Source organism: Camelus dromedarius, chromosome 33 (genome assembly GCF_036321535.1).
Source record: "Camelus dromedarius isolate mCamDro1 chromosome 33, mCamDro1.pat, whole genome shotgun sequence".
Taxonomy (NCBI): Eukaryota; Metazoa; Chordata; class Mammalia; order Artiodactyla; family Camelidae; genus Camelus; species Camelus dromedarius.
Window position 1 is genome coordinate 13,975,336 of NC_087468.1, and position 19,572 is coordinate 13,994,907.

Here is a 19,572-nt window from a genome sequence, read left to right on the forward strand (position 1 = left end):
CTCTGTTTTTTGTTTTGGGGGGTTTTTTTGGCTTAGGACAACAGAAGTTTATTCTTTCACAGTTCTGGAAACCAGAAGTCCTAAGTCAGGGTGTTGGCAGGGCTACACCCTCTTGGGAGGCTGGAGGGGAGAATCCTTCCTGGCTTATTCATGTTTCTAGAGGTCCCTTGTCTTGGGACTGCAATTTCAATTACAAGGGTACCTTTGTACACTGTTGGTGAGAATGTAAATTGGTATGGCTATTATGGAAAACAGCGTGGAGGTTCCTCAGAATGTTAAAAAGAAGTGAAGAGACTAGATCTTAAATGTTCTTAAAACACACGCACACACAGTAACTGTGAGGGGATGGATATGTCAACTAACCTGACTCTGCTAATTATTTTTCAATGCAACATGTATCAAAATATCACACTATACGCCATAAATATATACATGTTTTTCATTTGTCAATTATACTTCAGTAAAGCTGGAAAAGTAAAAATTTGAAATCTGTGGTTTTAAATGATATTTCAGGAGTTGGAATATACATAAATGTGCTTGAAGTTATATAAAAGTCCTTCTCCATTTTTGTTTAGTTTTGTACGCCCATTGCCTCTGCCTGGTTGGTGAAGGATGGCAAAGTCGTTCCCATCAGTCTTTTCGATGATACGAGTTACGCCCCTAATGATGGAGTTTTAGAAGATGAAGAAGACATTGTGGAAGCTGCGCGAGGAGCCACGGAGAGCAGCGTCTACCTGGGTGAGTGGGCGTCTGTTACCGAGTGATGGTTCGTCCTGGTGTCTAGGTTTTATCCCTGGATTGTTCCTTCCTCAGGTGTGCCTGTAGCAGCTTTAATTCCTAAGTACATTCTCTGGCCTTAAGATTGATAACTTTGATTTCCACTCCTGCCTTTTTCTTTCATTTATCCAATTCTGAAACTTAATTACTATAGCATACTGTTTTTCTCTGAAACCTTATATTTAAAAGGCTTAGAAATGTTGACATTATATAGCATGATTTCACATCACTTATATTTCCTCAAAGTCTAAAATGTTCTACATTTGCATTTGCATTCATATTTGTATATTTACCAATTTACTCCTCCTTAAAGATGATTTTTTTTTCTGTGCATCTGTACAATCTATCTGAAAAACAAAGATAAAATGCTGTTATGCTGCTGGGCAGTTGAAAGCCTTTCATATAATAAATTTTGAAAACCCTTGAATCTGATTATTTTGAACTAGTTTTGTGGTCAAATACTCATTAAATTCTTTAAATTCTTTCAAGGTGGTACCTACCCCTCAATCTCAACGAAGTGCAAGAATTTGAAAGAATAATAACAGGTCATACATCATGTGCTATGGTGGTATTTAATATCTCTGGATAGGTTTTCTTAAGGAGAAGGTTAGGTCATTTAAGCTATTAGTTTCATAAAAGTACATTGATTTCTTTGAATTTTTCTGCTGGAAGAGTTATCTGGTAATTATCGAAAATTATTCAATGAGAAACATTGCAACTTGTGTGTAACTTTTCCTTCCCTATTTTTGTTTGAATAACCTTTGGGTCAAATTTGAGAGCTTCAGGCACGATTCTTTGAAAAGCGCTGTGTGGCACACGAATAGATAACTGGAATGAATCTAATTTTATCCAATCGGAAGTGAACCTTTTTGGTAAAATTGTTGGTGCTTGATTCTAAATGTAACTGCCAATGCTTTGGTTGATTCAGGAATGTACAGAGGCCAGCTGTATCTGCAGTCATCAGTCAGAATTTCAGAAAAATTTCCTACGAGTCCCAAGGCCTTGGAATCTGTCAATGGTGAAAATGCCATTATTCCTTTGCCAACAATCAAATGGAAACCCTTAATTCGTAAGTGAATTGTGAACTTTTATAAATGTTATTCAGGCATCAGAGATCTAATCGTGACCATCTTTGCCCGAGTTTTGAACATCACAGAGATCACAACTATGACCTACTCTATACCTTCTGATAAACTGGGAAGGTATTTTGGACTTTACCGAATTTTAATGGTTATTTAGAACATGATTTCATTGAAGCAACAGCTGCTTCTGTAGAAATCAGTGTTAATAAAATACTTCTCTAGGCAGCTCAGAAAAACTCTTTAACCATTCTCTGATTATGCTTTCGTATCATTTAGCTCTTAGTTTATTTATATGAAGAATATTTATGAAAATTTATCTGGTTATCACATTGTAATCTTTGAGACATTCAAATGAGTTGAATTCGAATACTGGGCCACCCGCTTCCTTCAGTTATCTTTCTATACCTTGCAGATATGTTTTTGATCACATATATCACTTTTTTTTTTTTAATGGAGGTACTGGGGGTTCAACCCAGGACCTCATGCCTGCTAAGCACGTGCTCTGCCACTAAGCTATTACCTTATCCCCTCACATCATATTTTAATTGCTTGTTTACATGACTCATCTTCTCTACAAGACTGTGCTTTTCAAGGGAAAGAACCTTGGGCCATTTGTTTGACTTAACATTTTTGAGCTGAACCACGGTTGAATATTTTTTTTTTTGAATGAATGAAGCACACGAATTTTCATTAAAGTCATAACAGTTAAGATTTTTCCATTTTTTTGTAGATTCTCCTTCCAGAACTCCTGTCTTGGTAGGGTCTGATGAATTCGACAAATGTCTAAGTAACGATAAGTTTTCTCATGAAGAGTACAGCAATGGTGCCCTTTCAATCTTACAGTATCCGTATGGTGAGTGTGATTATGCTGGCATTGGAAATGCTATTTTGTTTTCCATTTTTGTTTTGTTTTGTTTTGGGAATGGGGAGGTAATTAGGTTTGTTTGTTTGTTTAATGGAGATACTTGGGGATTGAACCCAGAACCTCCTGCATGCTAAGCACACACTCTACCACTGAGCTATTCCCCCCGCCTCTATTTCTTTTAATTTCTTAATTTGAAATTAATTCATAGGATTCAAATGAAAGGTAGTCAATTGGAGGGTAGAAAATAAAATATCTTGGGAGGCAAACATGAGTGGTGGCCAAGGGTACAAGCTCCAAAGTCAGATTGCCAGGGTTCAGATTCTAGTTTTGCCACATGCTGGGCTGGGCACACCTACCTTCCCTGTGTCTCTGTTCCTTCACCTGTAAAACAAGGATATAGTCACCCTAACATCTGTTGATTGGGTCGTTTATAAGGTCGAAATGAGATCGTGTACGTACTGCCTTAATTAGCACCAGGCCTAGCAAATAGTAAGTGTTCAATAAGCATTAGTCCTTGTTATTAGCTCTCATTTAATTGTCAGCCTATACAATAAAATCTGTATAGTATCAGCCCGTATAATGAAGGAAATAGGTGTTTCCCACAGAGCTATGTGAAAATGCTATAAAATGAGGTTATTTTAATTTTGTCCTCCAGCAAGAAAAATCAGTACAAAAGTCAAGAATAGGTGAAATTCGGCATGAAATAAGTATTTCAAGTTAGGATATTTTCAGATATGAAAGTCTTTTGAATGGTTGGATATTTAAAAAGTCCTCAAGTCTGCAGTAGGCAAAAATATAGACTCCTTTTTGGTTACCCTAGATGCTCAAACTGCAAAATTATTGTAGCATATAAATTAACATAGGAGGCAAAGGTACAGCTCAAGTGACAGAGCACATGCTTAGCATGCATGAGGTCTTGGGTTCAATCCCCAGTACCTTCTGTAAGAATTAATGAATAAATAAATAAGTAAATAAATAAATAAATAAACTTAAAAATTACCTCTCCCCACCAGGGAAAAGAAAAAAAAACCCTAAAATAAAATAATAATAATAATAAAGCTAATTCCAAAAAAGTAAATTGATTAACATATAGCACAGAGAACGATATTCAATATCTTGTAGTAATCTGTAATGAAAAAGAATATGAAAACGAATATATGTATGTTCATGTATGTACATCGGAAATTAACACAACATTGTAAACTGACTATAGTTCAATAAATAAATAAACAAATAAATAGATTAACAACAACAGCAACAAAACCCAGGGGCTCTGCTGAACGACAGACCACAGTCTAGCTGATACTGACCAAAATATAAAGTAAGAGAATTGTGTAATCTGCCCGCGTGGCACAAAATAGATTTTATAGAAGATAAAAAGACAGGCTGCTCTCTAGGACAAGCTCAGTTTGGCAGCCTAAAATGAACAAAAGAGCACAGTGGAGCTGTTTTCCTTTCAGCTGGTGAAGAATGAGTAATGGTAAAAGTTGGTATTTTATTGATGCTAAATGAAAATAAGGTTTAAAATCCTTCAAGGAGGTTCGAGTCCTGTCTGATTCTTCCTTGCATGTAAAGTGTTGAGTTATTAATGAGGTAAGGAATGGAGTAGCCTTTAAGGTTTTTTCTAGTCTTAGTATTCAATAGAAAGCAAAGGTAAGATGCTTATGGAATAAAGGAAAACCTATTTGTATAGAAAGAAGGAAAAGCAGGGTCAATGAAATGTGCTAAAGAATTTAGAAAAAGGAATTGTTATTATAAGTCAAAGGAAATTAGATAATTTTTAGCAATGAAAGGTGGATCTATATTTAAAGAGAAAAACACTTTTCATATTTGTTTCTGAAGATAATGGATATTACCTGCCCTACTACAAGAGGGAAAGGAGCAAACGGAGCACGCAGATCACGGTCAGGTTTCTGGACAATCCAAATTACAGCAAGAATGTCCGCAGGAAGGACCCTGTCCTCCTCTTACACTGGTGGAAGGAAATCGTTGGAACTATCCTGTTTTGTATTGTAGCAACAACTTTCATTGTGCGCCGACTTTTCCATCCTCACCCTCACAGAGTAAGACATTTTTTAGAATCGAATTGATTTCGAAGTGTCGGGACTAGAGAAAGCTTATAGTATGTGTGGGGTGGGGAGTGGGGCAGGGAGTACATAATACTTATGTTTTACCCTAAAATCATTTTTGCCCTTACTCTTGTCTCCATGTCCTTGTCCCCTTCACTCCTCAACCCGCTGCAGCCTGGTTTCCACCCTTATCCTTCCATCTCCCTTTGACAAGGGAGATGCTGTGTTTTCTGTGTTCTTATGACGAGTTTGTTTTCCTCAATGTTATTCATTTTTCAGTGTTATTTTATAGCCTAAGATTGTCAGCTAACTTCAATTTGGCTTCGTACTGATAGTGATTTTTTTTCCTCCCACCTTATCAGCAAAGGAAGGAGTCTGAAACTCAGTGTCAAACTGAAAATAAATATGATTCTGTAAGTGGAGAAGCTAATGACAGTAGCTGGAGTGACATAAAAAATTCTGGATATGTATCACGGTAAGAGTCTTATCATAGAATACACGTGTGCATTGTGGCTTCTGGTGGTTAACTGCTTAGATCGAAGAAGAAAACGCCATCGATATAGAGAAGAAATGGATGGTTGCTAGGAGGAAGAAGGGGTGGGAGTGGGTGGGCGAAATAGATAAAGAACAGAATAGTTGTTACTTAACGTCTTCTGTAAACCTCTGGTTATATGGTAGAAAAGTCACGGGGATGTAATACACAGCGTAAGGAACACGGTCAGTAATACTGATAACTGTGTGTGGGGACAGATGGTTACTAGACTTACGGTGGTGATCATTTCATAGTGCATACAAATGTCAAGCCATTATGGAGGGCATGTGAAACGAATGTAGTATTATACGCCAACGATATTTCAATTAAAAAAAGCCTCTAAAGTAAGATCTTGGTTAACTTTTTTTTTTAATATTTGAATATCTAGGTAAATAAAACATAGGCTTATCCCTTACATTACTTAAACTTACTCGAAGTGGCATTTAAAGAGGGCTGGAAATAGAGTGTTACAGAAGTTTAGAATTACAGCCACCATGTATGTCAGTCATATCTCAATAAAACTGAAAGGAAAAAAGGACTATAGTCACCAGACTGAGGTCTTATTCGGATAACTTTCTTACTGAGGGTCTACCAAGTACTGGGCTTGACATTACTAGCACCAAATAATAATTAATACGTTATTAGAATGTGATGTAAATCTCCATGTGTTACTTAATCCTCAATTATGTAGTTCATTTTTTTTCTGTGTAGAGTAAGAAGGAGAAAAATGGGGAGAAATACACCTATAGAACAGATCATTTTTAAAAGCAGAAGAGGGAGGTAGGTTACTTAAAAAGCAGCCAATTCAAATGATTTGAAAGTAAAATTAAAGTAGAGGATCTGTTAGCAATCTGTCAGGTGCTCGGAGTTTGATGCTTCGTGGCACAAGAAATGGTGCCGTGGTCCAGTTTTCTTATGACATGGATTATTGCTACTTCCCCCCCTTGTTTTGACATCATACTTAGCACATCAGTGGTCTGGGGACAAGGAGAAGCTACAGAACCTACTGCTACTAAAATTAAGGCTTGATATAATCAATGTTTTAGCAAAGTGTACTAGGCAGGTAACAAGTCGTAAGGGCTTTAATAGCCTGGCTAATAAAGATGCTGATTGACAGGTCAGTGGCCGGCATGGGCGGCTGGCAGTGAGGGAGGGAGAGGACGGGGCCCCCGACTCCTCTGGCAGTTCACTCCCAGGCCTTTCATCCTTCATCCAACATCTGCTCTGAACATCTGTGTGCAGGACAGTATCTTAGGCTTTGGGAGGAATAAAAAGACTGGGCCTATCTCCTGGGAGAGCTTGAAGTCTATGGGGGGAGTTGATCCTAGAGAAAACATAAACACATAAGAAAAAAGCCGTGAGCTAAGTGACTAACGCTGGCAGTGATGATTCAGGAGGGTGTCACACATGAGGTCACGTTTTAATTGAACCATAAATCATGAATAAGTAAGAGGCAAGGAGAGATGGGGGATGAGTAGGGTATAGTGTGTAAATGTGTGTTTGGAAGGCTGTTGTTAAGCAAATTCAAATAATGTACTTTAATATTGAATTAGACTTAATTTCCCTTTAATGGTATTCAATATGAAGAGAACTGCTGATTGCTTTTAAAATGCAGGAGCTCCGTAGTAACACCTCATAGCTACTGAGTGCCTTCTCAGTTCTAGGCCTTAATAAGAGCATGGGCTCTGGATGCAGTCATGAGTTCACGTCCTAAGCTGGGACCTTCGGCGAGATGATACTTATTACAGAGTCTGTAATCATATACAAGATGTTTCCATTTTCATATGGGTGTTTTCTTTAATATAGGAAGATAATTCAGTTGGCCCTCCATGAGTAGGACGTAAACTTCATGAGCTTGTGCAGCTGGGGAGATGGGTTTGTAGTGAAGTACCTTGACTGGCTATTTTTAGGGACACAGGTTATTACTGTGCATTCTCTGTGAAGGTAATTGGCCCATGGAGGGTTGGCATCTGTTGTCTCTCCTCAACACCATGCTCTAACCAGCTGAGCCAACTACTAAATTCGTATGCGTGTGCAAGTCATAAAGTAATAAACTTAGCCTTATAAGGGACACCAAAGATGATCTAATGCAGCTCTCCCCCACATGGCCAGAAGAAATAATTTCCACAGCCTGCATTTATTCATTCATTCATTTATTCACTCCCGTTTTGTTAGACATTCTATTTGCCAGGTAAGCCCAGTCTCTGGAAATCCAAAGAATAAAAAGAATGCTTTCCTGCATTCAAGGCCCCTACAATTCAGTGGCAATGGAGAAAGAAAACTGCATATAAACAAACTGCAAATATTGAGACTAATTTTAAATATTCAAGGTACAATGTGCAAAGTACTATAAGAACATTAAGATGGGAGAAGTATAAGGGCAGAAGGGTGTAGCTCAGTGGTAGAGCGCATGGTCAGCATGCACGAGGTCATGGGTTTGATCCCCAGTACCTCCATTAAATAAAAAATAGTAATGAATGAATAAATAAACTTAATTATCTACCCCCCCAAAAAAATAAATGGGAGAAGTATAGCACAGGGATCTATATTCAATATCTTGTAATAGCCTATAATGAAAAAGAATAAGAAAAAGGGTAAATGCATATATATATATGACTGAATCACTAAGCTATACACGAGAAACTAGCACATTATAAATCAACTATACTTTAATAAAAAATAAGTAAATAAGTGGTAAAAAAAAAAAATAAGACTAGAATTCTATTAAGTACAAAGAAATAGGCCATCCCAGTAGAGCAAATCGCAGACGCAAAAGCCCTGGGGTTGTGAGAGAGCCTGGCGCAAGCTGGCTGGCATAAACAGCAGGTCAGCGAGGTGAGGCACTAAAGGGGGAAGCAGGCTACAGAGCGGAGGTACACCTGTAAGTGAAAGATGGCAAGTTAGCTTCTATCCAGATATCGCCGGATGAGCATACTGAGCAAGTTTCAGATAGCTTTGCTTCCTAGAGCAATTGCTGGCCAAAAAGTACTTAAATAGAATAGGGCTGATTAATTTTTTTCCATAGAATATACAGGCACGGACATAAGATTAAAATACATATTCTCATTGCCACAGGCGGGAAAAGGTTGGAGAGTTAAGGACAGACTGTTCTGATGAACTATGAAAAGTATCAGGTCAGAACAGTCCTAAAGCTGCTGTTAGAATAAGTGATTAACGAGTGATTCCCCATGAAGCAGAAGCTTTTTTGCTTCTTAGAATTTTCCTAGGGAAAAAATTACAAAGAATGCTATTTGAATTTAAACTACACTTTATTAAAATAAGTTCTATAAGACTTAGTTTATACATTTTCACATATCATAAGATTGAATGATGATTACCTAACTACAAAATTTTAAACTATTTGCAAACTTTTTTAACCTTCCTTTTTTTTTTTTTTCTTTCCAGATATCTAACAGATTTTGAACCGGTTCAGTGCATGGGTCGCGGGGGGTTTGGAGTTGTCTTCGAAGCTAGAAACAAAGTAGATGACTGCAATTATGCTATCAAGAGAATCCGTCTCCCCAACAGGTAATGGGTGGTACTGTTAGTGAACTTGGAGTTGGGACCATGTTATCTAATCTCCTAGGCAATGTGTCCATCTCACTATACTCCAGAGGGACTACTGGAAACATAGCTTCTGACCTTCTGAACCATATGGTCTAATGCTACCAGGTGACCAGCTGTCTTTAAAAAAGGTGATCTGCTTTGACCACTTTGTATCTACTTAAGAAAAAATCCACACTTGTTTTTGATTCTTAACTCAGGACTTTCTTACAGTGAATTTGAATAACTGTAGACTTTAATACATAGCACCACTGGGGGAGGGTATACCTCAAGTGGTAGAGCGCATGCTTAGCATGCAGGAGGTCCTGGGTTCCGTCCCCCATCCTGCCTCTAAGAATACATAAATACACCTAATTACCTCCCCCTACCACCAAAAAAAAAAAAAAAAAATCCATATTCATTTTGGAAGATAAAGAATAATATTAAAACAAAATCCATCCATGTCTTCTCTACCCAGTAATAAACACTTGTAACATTTTAGGGTATTTTCTTTTGATTTTTTTTCTGGTCATAAATTTACCTAGTTGGTAGCAGTTATCAATACAATACAGTTTTATCTATTGCTTCCTTTGTTGTATTCTCAGTATTTTCCTTGCTATTAAGAGTATTTTATTGAAATGCCAAAATATATTAAAAGTATTTTATGGCTGGATAATAGTTCAATTGATACATGTGCCATATCTTGTTTAATCATTTCTTTTTTTTTTAACACCTTTATTATGGTGTGATTTCTGTTCACTAAACTACACATATTTCAGATGTACAATTTGAAGAATTTTGATAGTTGTATTCACCAATGAAACCACCACCACAATCCAGATGGCTACCATCTCCATCACTCCCCAAGAGGTGCAGATTTCAGATTCCCAATTTATCCCTTCCCACCCCCTAATCATTTCTAATTCTTAAGTATTCAGGGTTCTAATTTGTTGCGATTAAGAATAACTTGGCTTTAAAAAAAAAAGTCACCCCCCCACCTCCATTCCATGTCTATCTACTGCTGTTTTTTCCAACATAAAAAAAAATAAATAAATAACTTGGCAATGTTCCATCTTTTATATAAAATTTTGATCACATCTCTTTCCTTAGGATCAATTTCTGGGAGTGGAATTTTTGACTCAGAACAGTGTGATGCTTAAGATGATGGACTATCAGTGATACTTTCTTTTCCGTCTATTGTGGGAGCCTCCTGGGGACTCTTGATTAAATATGTACTTAATTGCTGGGCTGTCTTCCTAACTAGTAGTTAAATGTGCTGCCCAACAGATGGGGACACAGGAATGGGACAGGTTGAGTATTTTGGGACGAATTCTTTTCTTTGGTATATAATTTTAAAAATAGTTAGTTAGTTAGTAGAGGTACTGGGAATTGAACCCAGGACCTGGTGCATGCTAAGCCTACATTCTACCACTAAGCTATATACCTCCCCCCATCCCTGGTATATAATTTATGAGCAGTTTAAATACTCAGATGAATAAAGCACCACGTAGAATATAAAATTAACAAAGGCTTCTGCCCGCAGGAACCTATATGACTCCTTGGGGCTTTTGTGTATATACTCAGTTAACTGCAATGCAAGGACGATTGTGACCCACGGCTTAGCTTATCAGTAAATAGCTTCTCACGGGGAAAGTCCGATGCAGCTGGAAGGCAGTCAAGGAAGGCAAGCTTTATGGAGGTGGTGGTGTCCGTGCCCTGTTCAAGGGTAGTCAGTCCCTCAGTGGACACACATGCAGAAGAGGGATGGCCAACCATACAATGTGGCCTGAGCAAAGGCTCCAGGCAAACACCCAGAGGGGTTGTAGAGATTAGTGAGTGTTCTGGCAGCAGTGGAGCAAGGGTAAGAATGAAGGGGAGCGTGGAAGAAAGGTGGAGAAGAATGGGTGGCAGCACCGTAAATGCCCAGCAGAGGAGTTTAGATTTTATTCCGTAGACAGTTGTGCCTATGAGCAGAAGAATGATGTGATCATAGTGGAGGTGGTGCCTAGATGGCTGTTAGGAAGAAATGGTCAGAGTTCATTAGGAGTTTTTTTGTTTGGTTTGGGTTGGTTTGCAGAGATTCGGTCGTAAGATACGGAACAATAGCACAGAAGAGGAGACAGATGAGAAAGGAATGAGTGTAAAGAATTAAGAAGGAGGAGCACTTAGGATTGCGTCACTGAAAGTGTAGGATTTGGAAACACGCCAGGATGCTCAGAGTGGGAACGTTAACAGGAAAAGGCACAGAGAGAAAAGCGGAGTAGCGGACCATTTCTCGGGGAGGGAAGAGGAGATAACTTATATTTGTTTATGTTGTTTCAGGTGATGGTGGGATCCCTAGACTGAGCTTAGATCCATCAGAAAAGTTGCCAAAGCAGACGAAATCCAGATGCTTTTCTAGTTAAACATCATTGCCCATGAGATTCAGTAGTTGAGGCTTTAAACAGACAAGGTGCTCGTACAAGCCTTTTGGACCGCTGTGTATACCTTGTCGGGGTGGTCCTTCCCCATCCTCCCGAGCTGCCGCGCTGAGCCCTCTTTCCCAAATACTTCACGTACACCTGTTCATCCCCCAGGCGATTAACACACATTAAGCATTTATCTCTAAGGGTCTGTAGTCATTCTTGTTTGTTTGTTTGTCAACAAAGAAATCTTTATCTGAATGAAGCAATAGATGAATTCGTAGCACTTATTTATAGAAGAAAAAAAAAACCCTAAAATGTATTTTTTTAATACACGACTTACTACATGGCTTTTTAGAATTATGCCGCTAGGCTGAACCCTCTGTTTCCTTTTTTTTTAAAAAAAAAAACAACTTTATTGTGGTGTACCTCCTGCACGGTGATCTCAACACATATTTCAGATGTACAGTGTGATGAATTTTCATGTTTCTGGTTTTAGAATCAAGAGAGGATTTTATCTGATTACTTGTCACTCCTGGATATGATTGCTCCTTCAGATCACAGCCACCTTCAGTGTCTTCCTTGTCTCTCCAATTTCAGAGAACTGGCTCGGGAGAAGGTAATGCGAGAAGTGAAAGCTTTGGCCAAGCTTGAGCACCCAGGAATTGTCAGGTATTTCAATGCTTGGTTGGAAGCACCACCAGAGAAGTGGCAAGAAAAAATGGACGAAATCTGGCTGAAAGATGAAAGGTAACTTGGTTAGACACAGACTTTAAAATGAGTGTGTCTTCCAGGCTAGTTTTTGGTTTACATGAGCAAAGTATCTTTTCTGTAACTTTAGAGATGATTTTGGCAGGGGTAGGTTTATTTATTTATTGGAGGTACGGGGGATTGAACCCAGGACCTCATGCACGCTAAGCAGGCACCCTACCCCCAGAGATGATTTTTTTTTAAAGGAAAATTAACAGCAGATTACTGTTTCTGTCATGTTTTGGAACATTCTCTATTCACTTGTTAAGTGAAAAGTTAATTTAGTTTTTTATGGTATCTTTTTCTTTTTAATGAGTTTTTTTTCCTTTTTCTCTTTTTTTTTTTCCCTCCCTTGACGGAGGCCCTGGGGATCGAGCCCAGGACCGCATGCATACCAGGCACATGCTCTACCCCTGAGCTATACTCCCACCCAGATTTAGTTTTTTAGAACAAGAATTTTTCTTCTTTTTTGTCCAGAACATGAATTTCTAAAATTATTGGTAGATAGGATGCTATGATTTTAAATTCACTGAGGGATTTACAGTAGCCTTTCTCAATAAGAGATATTGTCTGCTTTTGTCTCCATTTTTTATTTAAATTTTTTATTTAGTTTCTTAATAGTTATCAATTTACTTCTTTTTAAAGTAGTTTTAAACTGTTTGCAGCTGAAAATATATACACTTAGACAACCTGAAGGTAATTCCCATGCTAAGTATGCCGTGCTGTTGGAAGGAAGGCCCTTTTAAAAACTCCTAAATGAATAAAAAGAAAAAAGAAAAAACTGGAAAAAAAAAGAAATAAGAAAAACTACTAACTGAGAACAAAGAAGAAGCAGGCTACAAATAGACTATTCACCAAACAGCTAGAGGGCGGTTCCTGCCTAGCAGTACCAAACACAGCCCTGGATCCGCACCGGGTACCTGGTCACAGCAGCCGCTGTTACACCCACAGCCAACAGCCAGACCGCAGAAGGACCAAGTGAAGTGGTCCTGTGTCTCAAGGCCCAGTGAGCCGCTGCCCCATTTGGATGGGGGGTTCCGCATCACCACAACCAAAGGGTCCTGTCCTTGGTCTTCCTTCGTACTTTGTGTTTTGCACAAAGGCATTGGCTGCTCCTGGCATGACAGTCCCAGAAAACTGTTTCAAATATAAAATCAAGCTTTCCAATTAAGGAATGGACAAAAGGTGACATTCTTTGTCTCCTGTAGCCTGTTTTCATTAAATCCCTGTGCTGTCATTTGGTAGCCGGCTTTATTATAGTTGAAGCTTTGAAAATAAAGGATGGCATTCACATAGTTTCATCAACCCATATTCACACTCACCCCTTTGAATCTCTCCCGCTTTTTTAGCACAGACTGGCCGCTCAGCTCTCCCAGTCCGGTGGATGCCCCTTCCGTTAAAATACGCAGAATGGATCCTTTCTCTACGAAGGAGCGTATCGAAATCATAGCTCCTTCGCCACGAAGCGGCAGATCTTTTTCAGTAGGGATCTCCTGTGGCCGGACAAGTTCGTCTGAGAGCCAGTCCTCTCCACTGGAATTTTCCGGAATGGACCACAGAGACACGAGTGAGTCGGTGGATGCTGTGAACAACCTCCCGGACAGTTGCCTTACAGACTGCGATGTGGAAGATGGTACTATGGATGGCAATGATGAGGGGCACTCCTTTGAACTTTGTCCTTCTGAAGCTTCTCCCAACATAAGGTCAAGGGAGCGAACATCCTCTTCTATAGTATTTGAAGATTCCGGCTGTGATAACGCGTCCAGCAAAGAAGAGCCCAGAACGAACCGACCGCCTCTGGGCAACCATTATGCTAATAAACTAACTGCCGTCCAGCATTCCAGCAGCAGGCCTTCTTCAGAACCTACCTTTTCTATTTCTCCTCCGAGACCAACCACTTTAAGTTTAGATCTCACTACAAACCCTGCGGAAAAACCGCAGCCCAGTTCACCGAAGGTGTATCTTTACATCCAGATGCAGCTGTGCAGAAAGGAAAACCTCAAAGACTGGCTGAACAGCCGCTGCACCATAGAGGAGAGAGAGAGGAGCGCGTGTCTGCACATCTTCCTGCAGATCGCCGAGGCGGTGGAGTTTCTGCACAGCAAAGGGCTCATGCACAGGGACCTCAAGGTCTGTATTTGCAAAACATCACCCAGAGGTTTCAGCCTTTTTTTTTTTTTTTTTTTAGCTTTTTAAAAAAAAATTTGGGGTGGGGAGGTAATTAGGTTTGTTTGCTTGTTTATTTGTTTACTTACTTAATTAATTTTAATAGAGGTACTTGGGATGGAACCCAGGACCTCACACATGCTAAGCATGCGCTCTACCACTGAGCTAAACTCTCCACCCCCTTTCTTGTTAGTCATCAAGTCATTTATTTATGGGGTTGGTTTTGTTTTGTTTTTGCTTTTGAGTTTGTTTTATGAGGTGGAGGTAATTAGGTTTATTTATTTATTTATATTTGGAGGAGGTACTGGGGATTGAACCCAGGACCTCGTGCATGCTAAGCAGGCGCTCTACCACTTGAGCTGTGCCCTCCCCCCTTATGGTTTTAACTGAAGTGCAGTTGATTTACAATGCTGTGTTAATTTCAGGTGTACAGCAAAGTGATTCAGTTGTATAAATATGTTCATATATATATATATACATACATACATATTCTTTTTGAGATTCTTTTCCATTATAGGTTATTTTAAGATATTGAATATAGCTCCCTGTGCTATACAGTAGGTCCTTATTGTTTATCTATATTATATATAGTAGTGTGTGTTTGTTAATCCCAAACTCCTAATTTATCCCTCCCCTTTCCCTTTTGGTAACTATAGATTTGTTTCCGATGTCTATGAATCTGTTTCTGTTTTGTGAATGAGTTCATTTGTATCATTTTTTAAGATTCCACATAAAATGATATCATAAAGTGACGTCGGCCGCAGAGGTCTGGGAAAGTAGCCCACAGGGGTCTGCGACAAAGATAAGAATTCTCTTGTGTTTTAAAAGCTTCAGGCAAATTGTGAATTCTCCTCTATAATATGTTTATGTCCATTTTACAGTAAAAAGTATTCCCAATCTCCTGATGAAAATAATCTTTATGTAAAATCCACCAGGAACAGATACTCTGTCTTTCCTCTGGCTTTCAGTAACCCTGACACATGTTCCCCTTATTAAGCCCCCGAGTAGCTTAGTAACAGGGACCTAAGTGGAAGGAGAGACATGCATTCCTTCACTAGCCAGCTCCGAGCTGGGGCAAAATCTCCATGCTTTTTGCCCTTTATTCTTGAACTGTTTAGGCTTTGGGCAAGGAGGTGAGAAGCTGGAGGGTGAGAAGTAGCAAATGGTTAGCCAGGAGAAATTGTATGACGGTATTTTGGATGTGAATAAAATGGTTTTTGTCTGGCAGTATTTGAAGCCTAGTGAAATTCAACTTTATGAGCTAAATGGCTTCCTTTTCCCTTATTTCAAGTGCCATGAACAGAGGTCGTGTTAGCTGGGGTTAGCATAGGTTCTGAGGGAAAGATGGTATATTTCATGTAGGGGATTTTAAGTTTGAGGAGCCTGTGGTTAGACGTGTCCTATAAACAGTTGCAAATGAGAGCTTAGAACCTGGGACGGGCATTGTAGAGTGTGTAGGAGCCTGTGAGTATTAGGAGAGGCTGCATGAGGTTGCGGTTAAGAGCTCTTATTCTCCTGGGTGGCCCGCTCTCCCCTCTCAGACACAGACCCGGAGATCAGTCTGTTTCATTCACTCATCAAACAGCCGTGATCCGCTGCCGTAGGGCAAGAACTGGACTGAGCACCGGACACAGGGCAGTGAAGCGAAGTCCTTTCCTCACTGAGCCAGACTGCCTGGGTTTGAGTCCCTGCTCCACCACTTACTAGCTGGGGAACCTTGGGCAATTTACTTGGCTTCTCTAGGCCTCAGTTTACTCATCTGTGAAATGAGGGACTAATAGGACTAAAAGGGTTGTAAGTGGTGGGAACATGTAGCTCAAGTGGTAGAGCGCATGCTTAGCGTACACGAGGTCCTGGATTCAATCCCCAGTTCCTCCTAAAAATAAATAAATAAATAAGCAAACAAACCTAATTATACTCTGCCCCACCTCCCCCCAAAAAAAACTTAAAAAAAAAAGAAAAGAAACTGCACGTGATAAAATAATAATGGTAATAAATAAGTAGAAGAGTATTAACATGAGTTAATAGTAATAAACAGCTTAGAACAGCTTCTGGCCCATTGCAAGTGCTCTATATGCCTTTGCTATTATTAATACTATTACCATTATAATCATGGCTTAGGTCATAAAAGTAGCGAAGCTTGCCAAGGGAGAGTATCTAAAATTATGAGATTAAGGATTAAGTACCCTAGACCTAGCCAATGTGACTCTCTAAGGATTTATTTAAATAGATGTTCAGTAAATGCTAGCTCTCTTGGCTACCCTGCCTCTTCTTTACTCACAGTACTTGTCTAACATCCAAGGTTTGTTTTTTATTTTCATATCATCCCACAGTAAAGAGGAACATGCTTGAGAAGGTCTCATGTCTTGTGTTTATTTTCTGTGGTTATTTAAATAATCCCCTTCACTTTGTCTCCTTCTCCAGACACACCCACCGTGCTTTTCTCTTGTTTTATTTTTTCCAGCCTTCCAACATATTCTTTACAATGGACGACGTGGTCAAGGTTGGAGATTTTGGCTTAGTGACTGCGATGGACCAGGATGAGGAGGACCAGATGGTTCTGACCCCAATGCCAGGGTACGCCAGACACACCGGACAAGTGGGGACCAAGCTGTATATGAGCCCAGAGCAGGTGAGTTTTTTGTTTGTTTTACTTCTGAAGGAAAAAAACAGATTTGGGGTTAGGATGACAGCGAGGTAGATGTGCCCCGTGAATCTCCATCCATGCTCTTATTTAAACACCCCAATAAAATAAAATCTGAAAATGATGAAGACTGGCAGGAGCAAGGGTGCAGTTCCCACAACCTGGACTCGGGGCGGGTTAAGAGAAATGCTAACGATGCTTAAAATGTGCTCCCCCTCCGACCCAGAGCCTGGCAGCAACCAGAAATTTTGAAAGAGGCTTTGAATGCTCTCCTCCCAAACTGAACTGTACTGCACCCTGTGTGAACATCGTAGGAACTGTTTTCAGAGCCGGATGGAGTTGGTGGATGGAGCTGCCCTCTCCAGTAACCCACAGGCAGCTTGCAGAATGTACATGGTGGGAAATAGAGGTGGATAGGCTGAGACATAGGGTTGCGTAATCTCCAGAGGGAAAGCACATAAGCAGAACAGAGCCTGGCAGAGCTGTGGGAGCGCTGGATGCTGGGAGCTTCAGGGCAGCTTACCCGGCCACCACGAGGCTAACGACATTCACAAGCTTATATGTGCTTAGATCAGTGGTTCTCAAACTTCTAGGTCAGTGCCTGTTTATACTTGTAAACATGGTGCTCCACATGATTGAGAGCTGAAGCATTTTTCCTCTGGGATTTTGTCTATCAGTATTTGCCATATTAGAGATCAAAACTGAGACATTTATAAAAATGTCACTAATCCAATGAAAAATAACATTGTTAAATCGATCACATCTTCAAGATACTTGTTTTTTGAAAAATAAACTCCCCCCCAAAAGAAACTAGTGAGTAAAATGACACTTATTTACATTTTTGTAAATTTCTTTACTATCTGACTTAAAAGCTAGATTTCATATTTGCTTTTGCATTTAATCCCTTGCAGTGTGTTATTTTGGTTGAAGTATATTTGGTAAAAGAAATTAGGCATTTTTAGGTCGATAAGAGTTTAAAAGGAGTCTCTTAAGTGAAAAAAGCAAGGGACAGAAATGTGTAAAGGAGGGAATGATAAATATGTATTTGCTTGTGTTTATATAAAGAACTCTGGAAGGATGTGCAGGAAAGGAATGGTTGTGAGGGCAGGAGGCAGAGGGGATGTGACTTGGGGGGCGGGTCAGATGAGGAATGGGTGGGAGGGAAACTTGACCATCTACTTCTTTTTGAATCATGTGGATGTGTTACCTATTACAAGTGAGTTTAAGAAGGGAAACGTTTGTTTTGGATGTTTAAGTGACCCCTAAATTTTGCTGTTAGGAATTTCATTGCGATAACCATCCCTGTGTACAAATCTCTGTCCACATTTCCACCGACCCTAGGGTGGACGAAATTAAATAGGACCCTCAAGGGGTAGTAAATATTGACTGCCAGGTTGCTTTTCATAAAGGTGTATTATTTTGGCTTTTATTTCTATTGCCCAGGAAGACTGCCCTAGGAAAACATTGCTAAGATTTATGTCAGAGAATGTTTTGCCTATGTTTTCTTCTAGGAGGTTTATAGTGTCTTGTCTTACATTTAAGTCTTTAAGCCATTTTGAGTTAATTTTTATATATGGTCTGAGGGAGTGTTCTAACTTCATTGATTTCCTTGTGGTTCTCCAGTTTTCCCAGCACCACTTGCTGAAGAGACTGTCTTCTCTGTTGTGTATTCTTGCCTCATTTGTACACCAGAAATTGACACATTGTAACTGACTATATTTCAATTGAAAAAAAAAAGAGGTTAAAAAAAAGGTGTATTGATGTTTTCCAGATAGCGTTTGAGGTGTCCTTTTCACTGTAACCCTGTAAGCTCTGTTTTGAACACATTTTCTTTGAATACGTCCCAAGCCCCAGTAAGAGGGAAGGGAAGGGAGGAAAATCACTGGAACTTTCCACGTGACATTCTGTGATCAGCGAGGCAGGCTGGCTCCCAGAAGGAGTCAAGGAAACAGGTCTCAAGTCCAGTTTAGAGAGGAGGTTGTGAACAGTGTGTCATCCCCGACAGATACCTTGTGATTCCCCCAGGAGATGCCGCCATGAGTATTCTCCAAAGTGACGCCCTGCTTTGGCCTTTGCCAAATGTTGTTATGTGCCTGGAGCATTTTCCCAAATAAAAGGGTTCTTCTGAGTCGCAGGAGGTCACTTTTCATTTGAATGAGGCTTTGTTTAATAGACTAGTTCGGTTGTAATTCATTGGTTCATTTTAACAAATAAGTATTTATTGAGGGCCTGCTCCACACTGAGCCCAGTGCTGGATGGTAGGAATACAAAAAGAGCAGTTCCCTGCCCTCCAGGACTTTATCATCTCACTGCGAAGAATAAGAACTCCACACATGAAAAAAATAACAACCAAGAATGCAGAGAAGTCCATAATTAGGTGCCGTAATGAGGCCTCACCACAGTTGATTAGTGGTTTGGAGTAATGAAGATTTTCTCATAAAAATAGGTGAGGACTAAGATGATTAGAAATGAGAGATTTGCTTCAGATAGCGCTCGCTTTGAAAAAACTTCACCTGGGGGTAATGGAGCAGCTTTTCCTGGCTCCCACAGACTTTTTTTTAGCGTTACAAGGCTCCAGGTTTCCCCTGGGCCTGTATTACTGATGCCTATCTCGGAGCAATGCCTGGGTTTCCTTCTGTAATGCTGAGTAGCTTAATTACTCTTTGCTGCTGTGAGTTGAAAAAAAGAGGACAGAGAGGTTATTAACTCTTGGCTAACATTTTTACATATGCAACTGCATTT

General features: G+C 39.7%; 1 protein-coding gene across 1 annotated transcript in view; it reads left to right on the top strand.

The window, feature by feature from the left end:
* EIF2AK3 (eukaryotic translation initiation factor 2 alpha kinase 3) overlaps nucleotides 1–19,572 on the top strand; it is a 61,386-nt gene that overhangs the window by 33,682 nt on the left and 8,132 nt on the right. Inside the window, exons 6-14 of the mRNA XM_010997866.3 lie at nucleotides 576–738; nucleotides 1,706–1,846; nucleotides 2,590–2,712; nucleotides 4,567–4,787; nucleotides 5,156–5,268; nucleotides 8,731–8,853; nucleotides 11,871–12,020; nucleotides 13,370–14,150; nucleotides 16,651–16,818. Coding sequence (XP_010996168.3) covers nucleotides 576–738; nucleotides 1,706–1,846; nucleotides 2,590–2,712; nucleotides 4,567–4,787; nucleotides 5,156–5,268; nucleotides 8,731–8,853; nucleotides 11,871–12,020; nucleotides 13,370–14,150; nucleotides 16,651–16,818 — 1,983 coding nt within the window. The remainder of the gene's footprint in view (nucleotides 1–575; nucleotides 739–1,705; nucleotides 1,847–2,589; nucleotides 2,713–4,566; nucleotides 4,788–5,155; nucleotides 5,269–8,730; nucleotides 8,854–11,870; nucleotides 12,021–13,369; nucleotides 14,151–16,650; nucleotides 16,819–19,572) is intronic.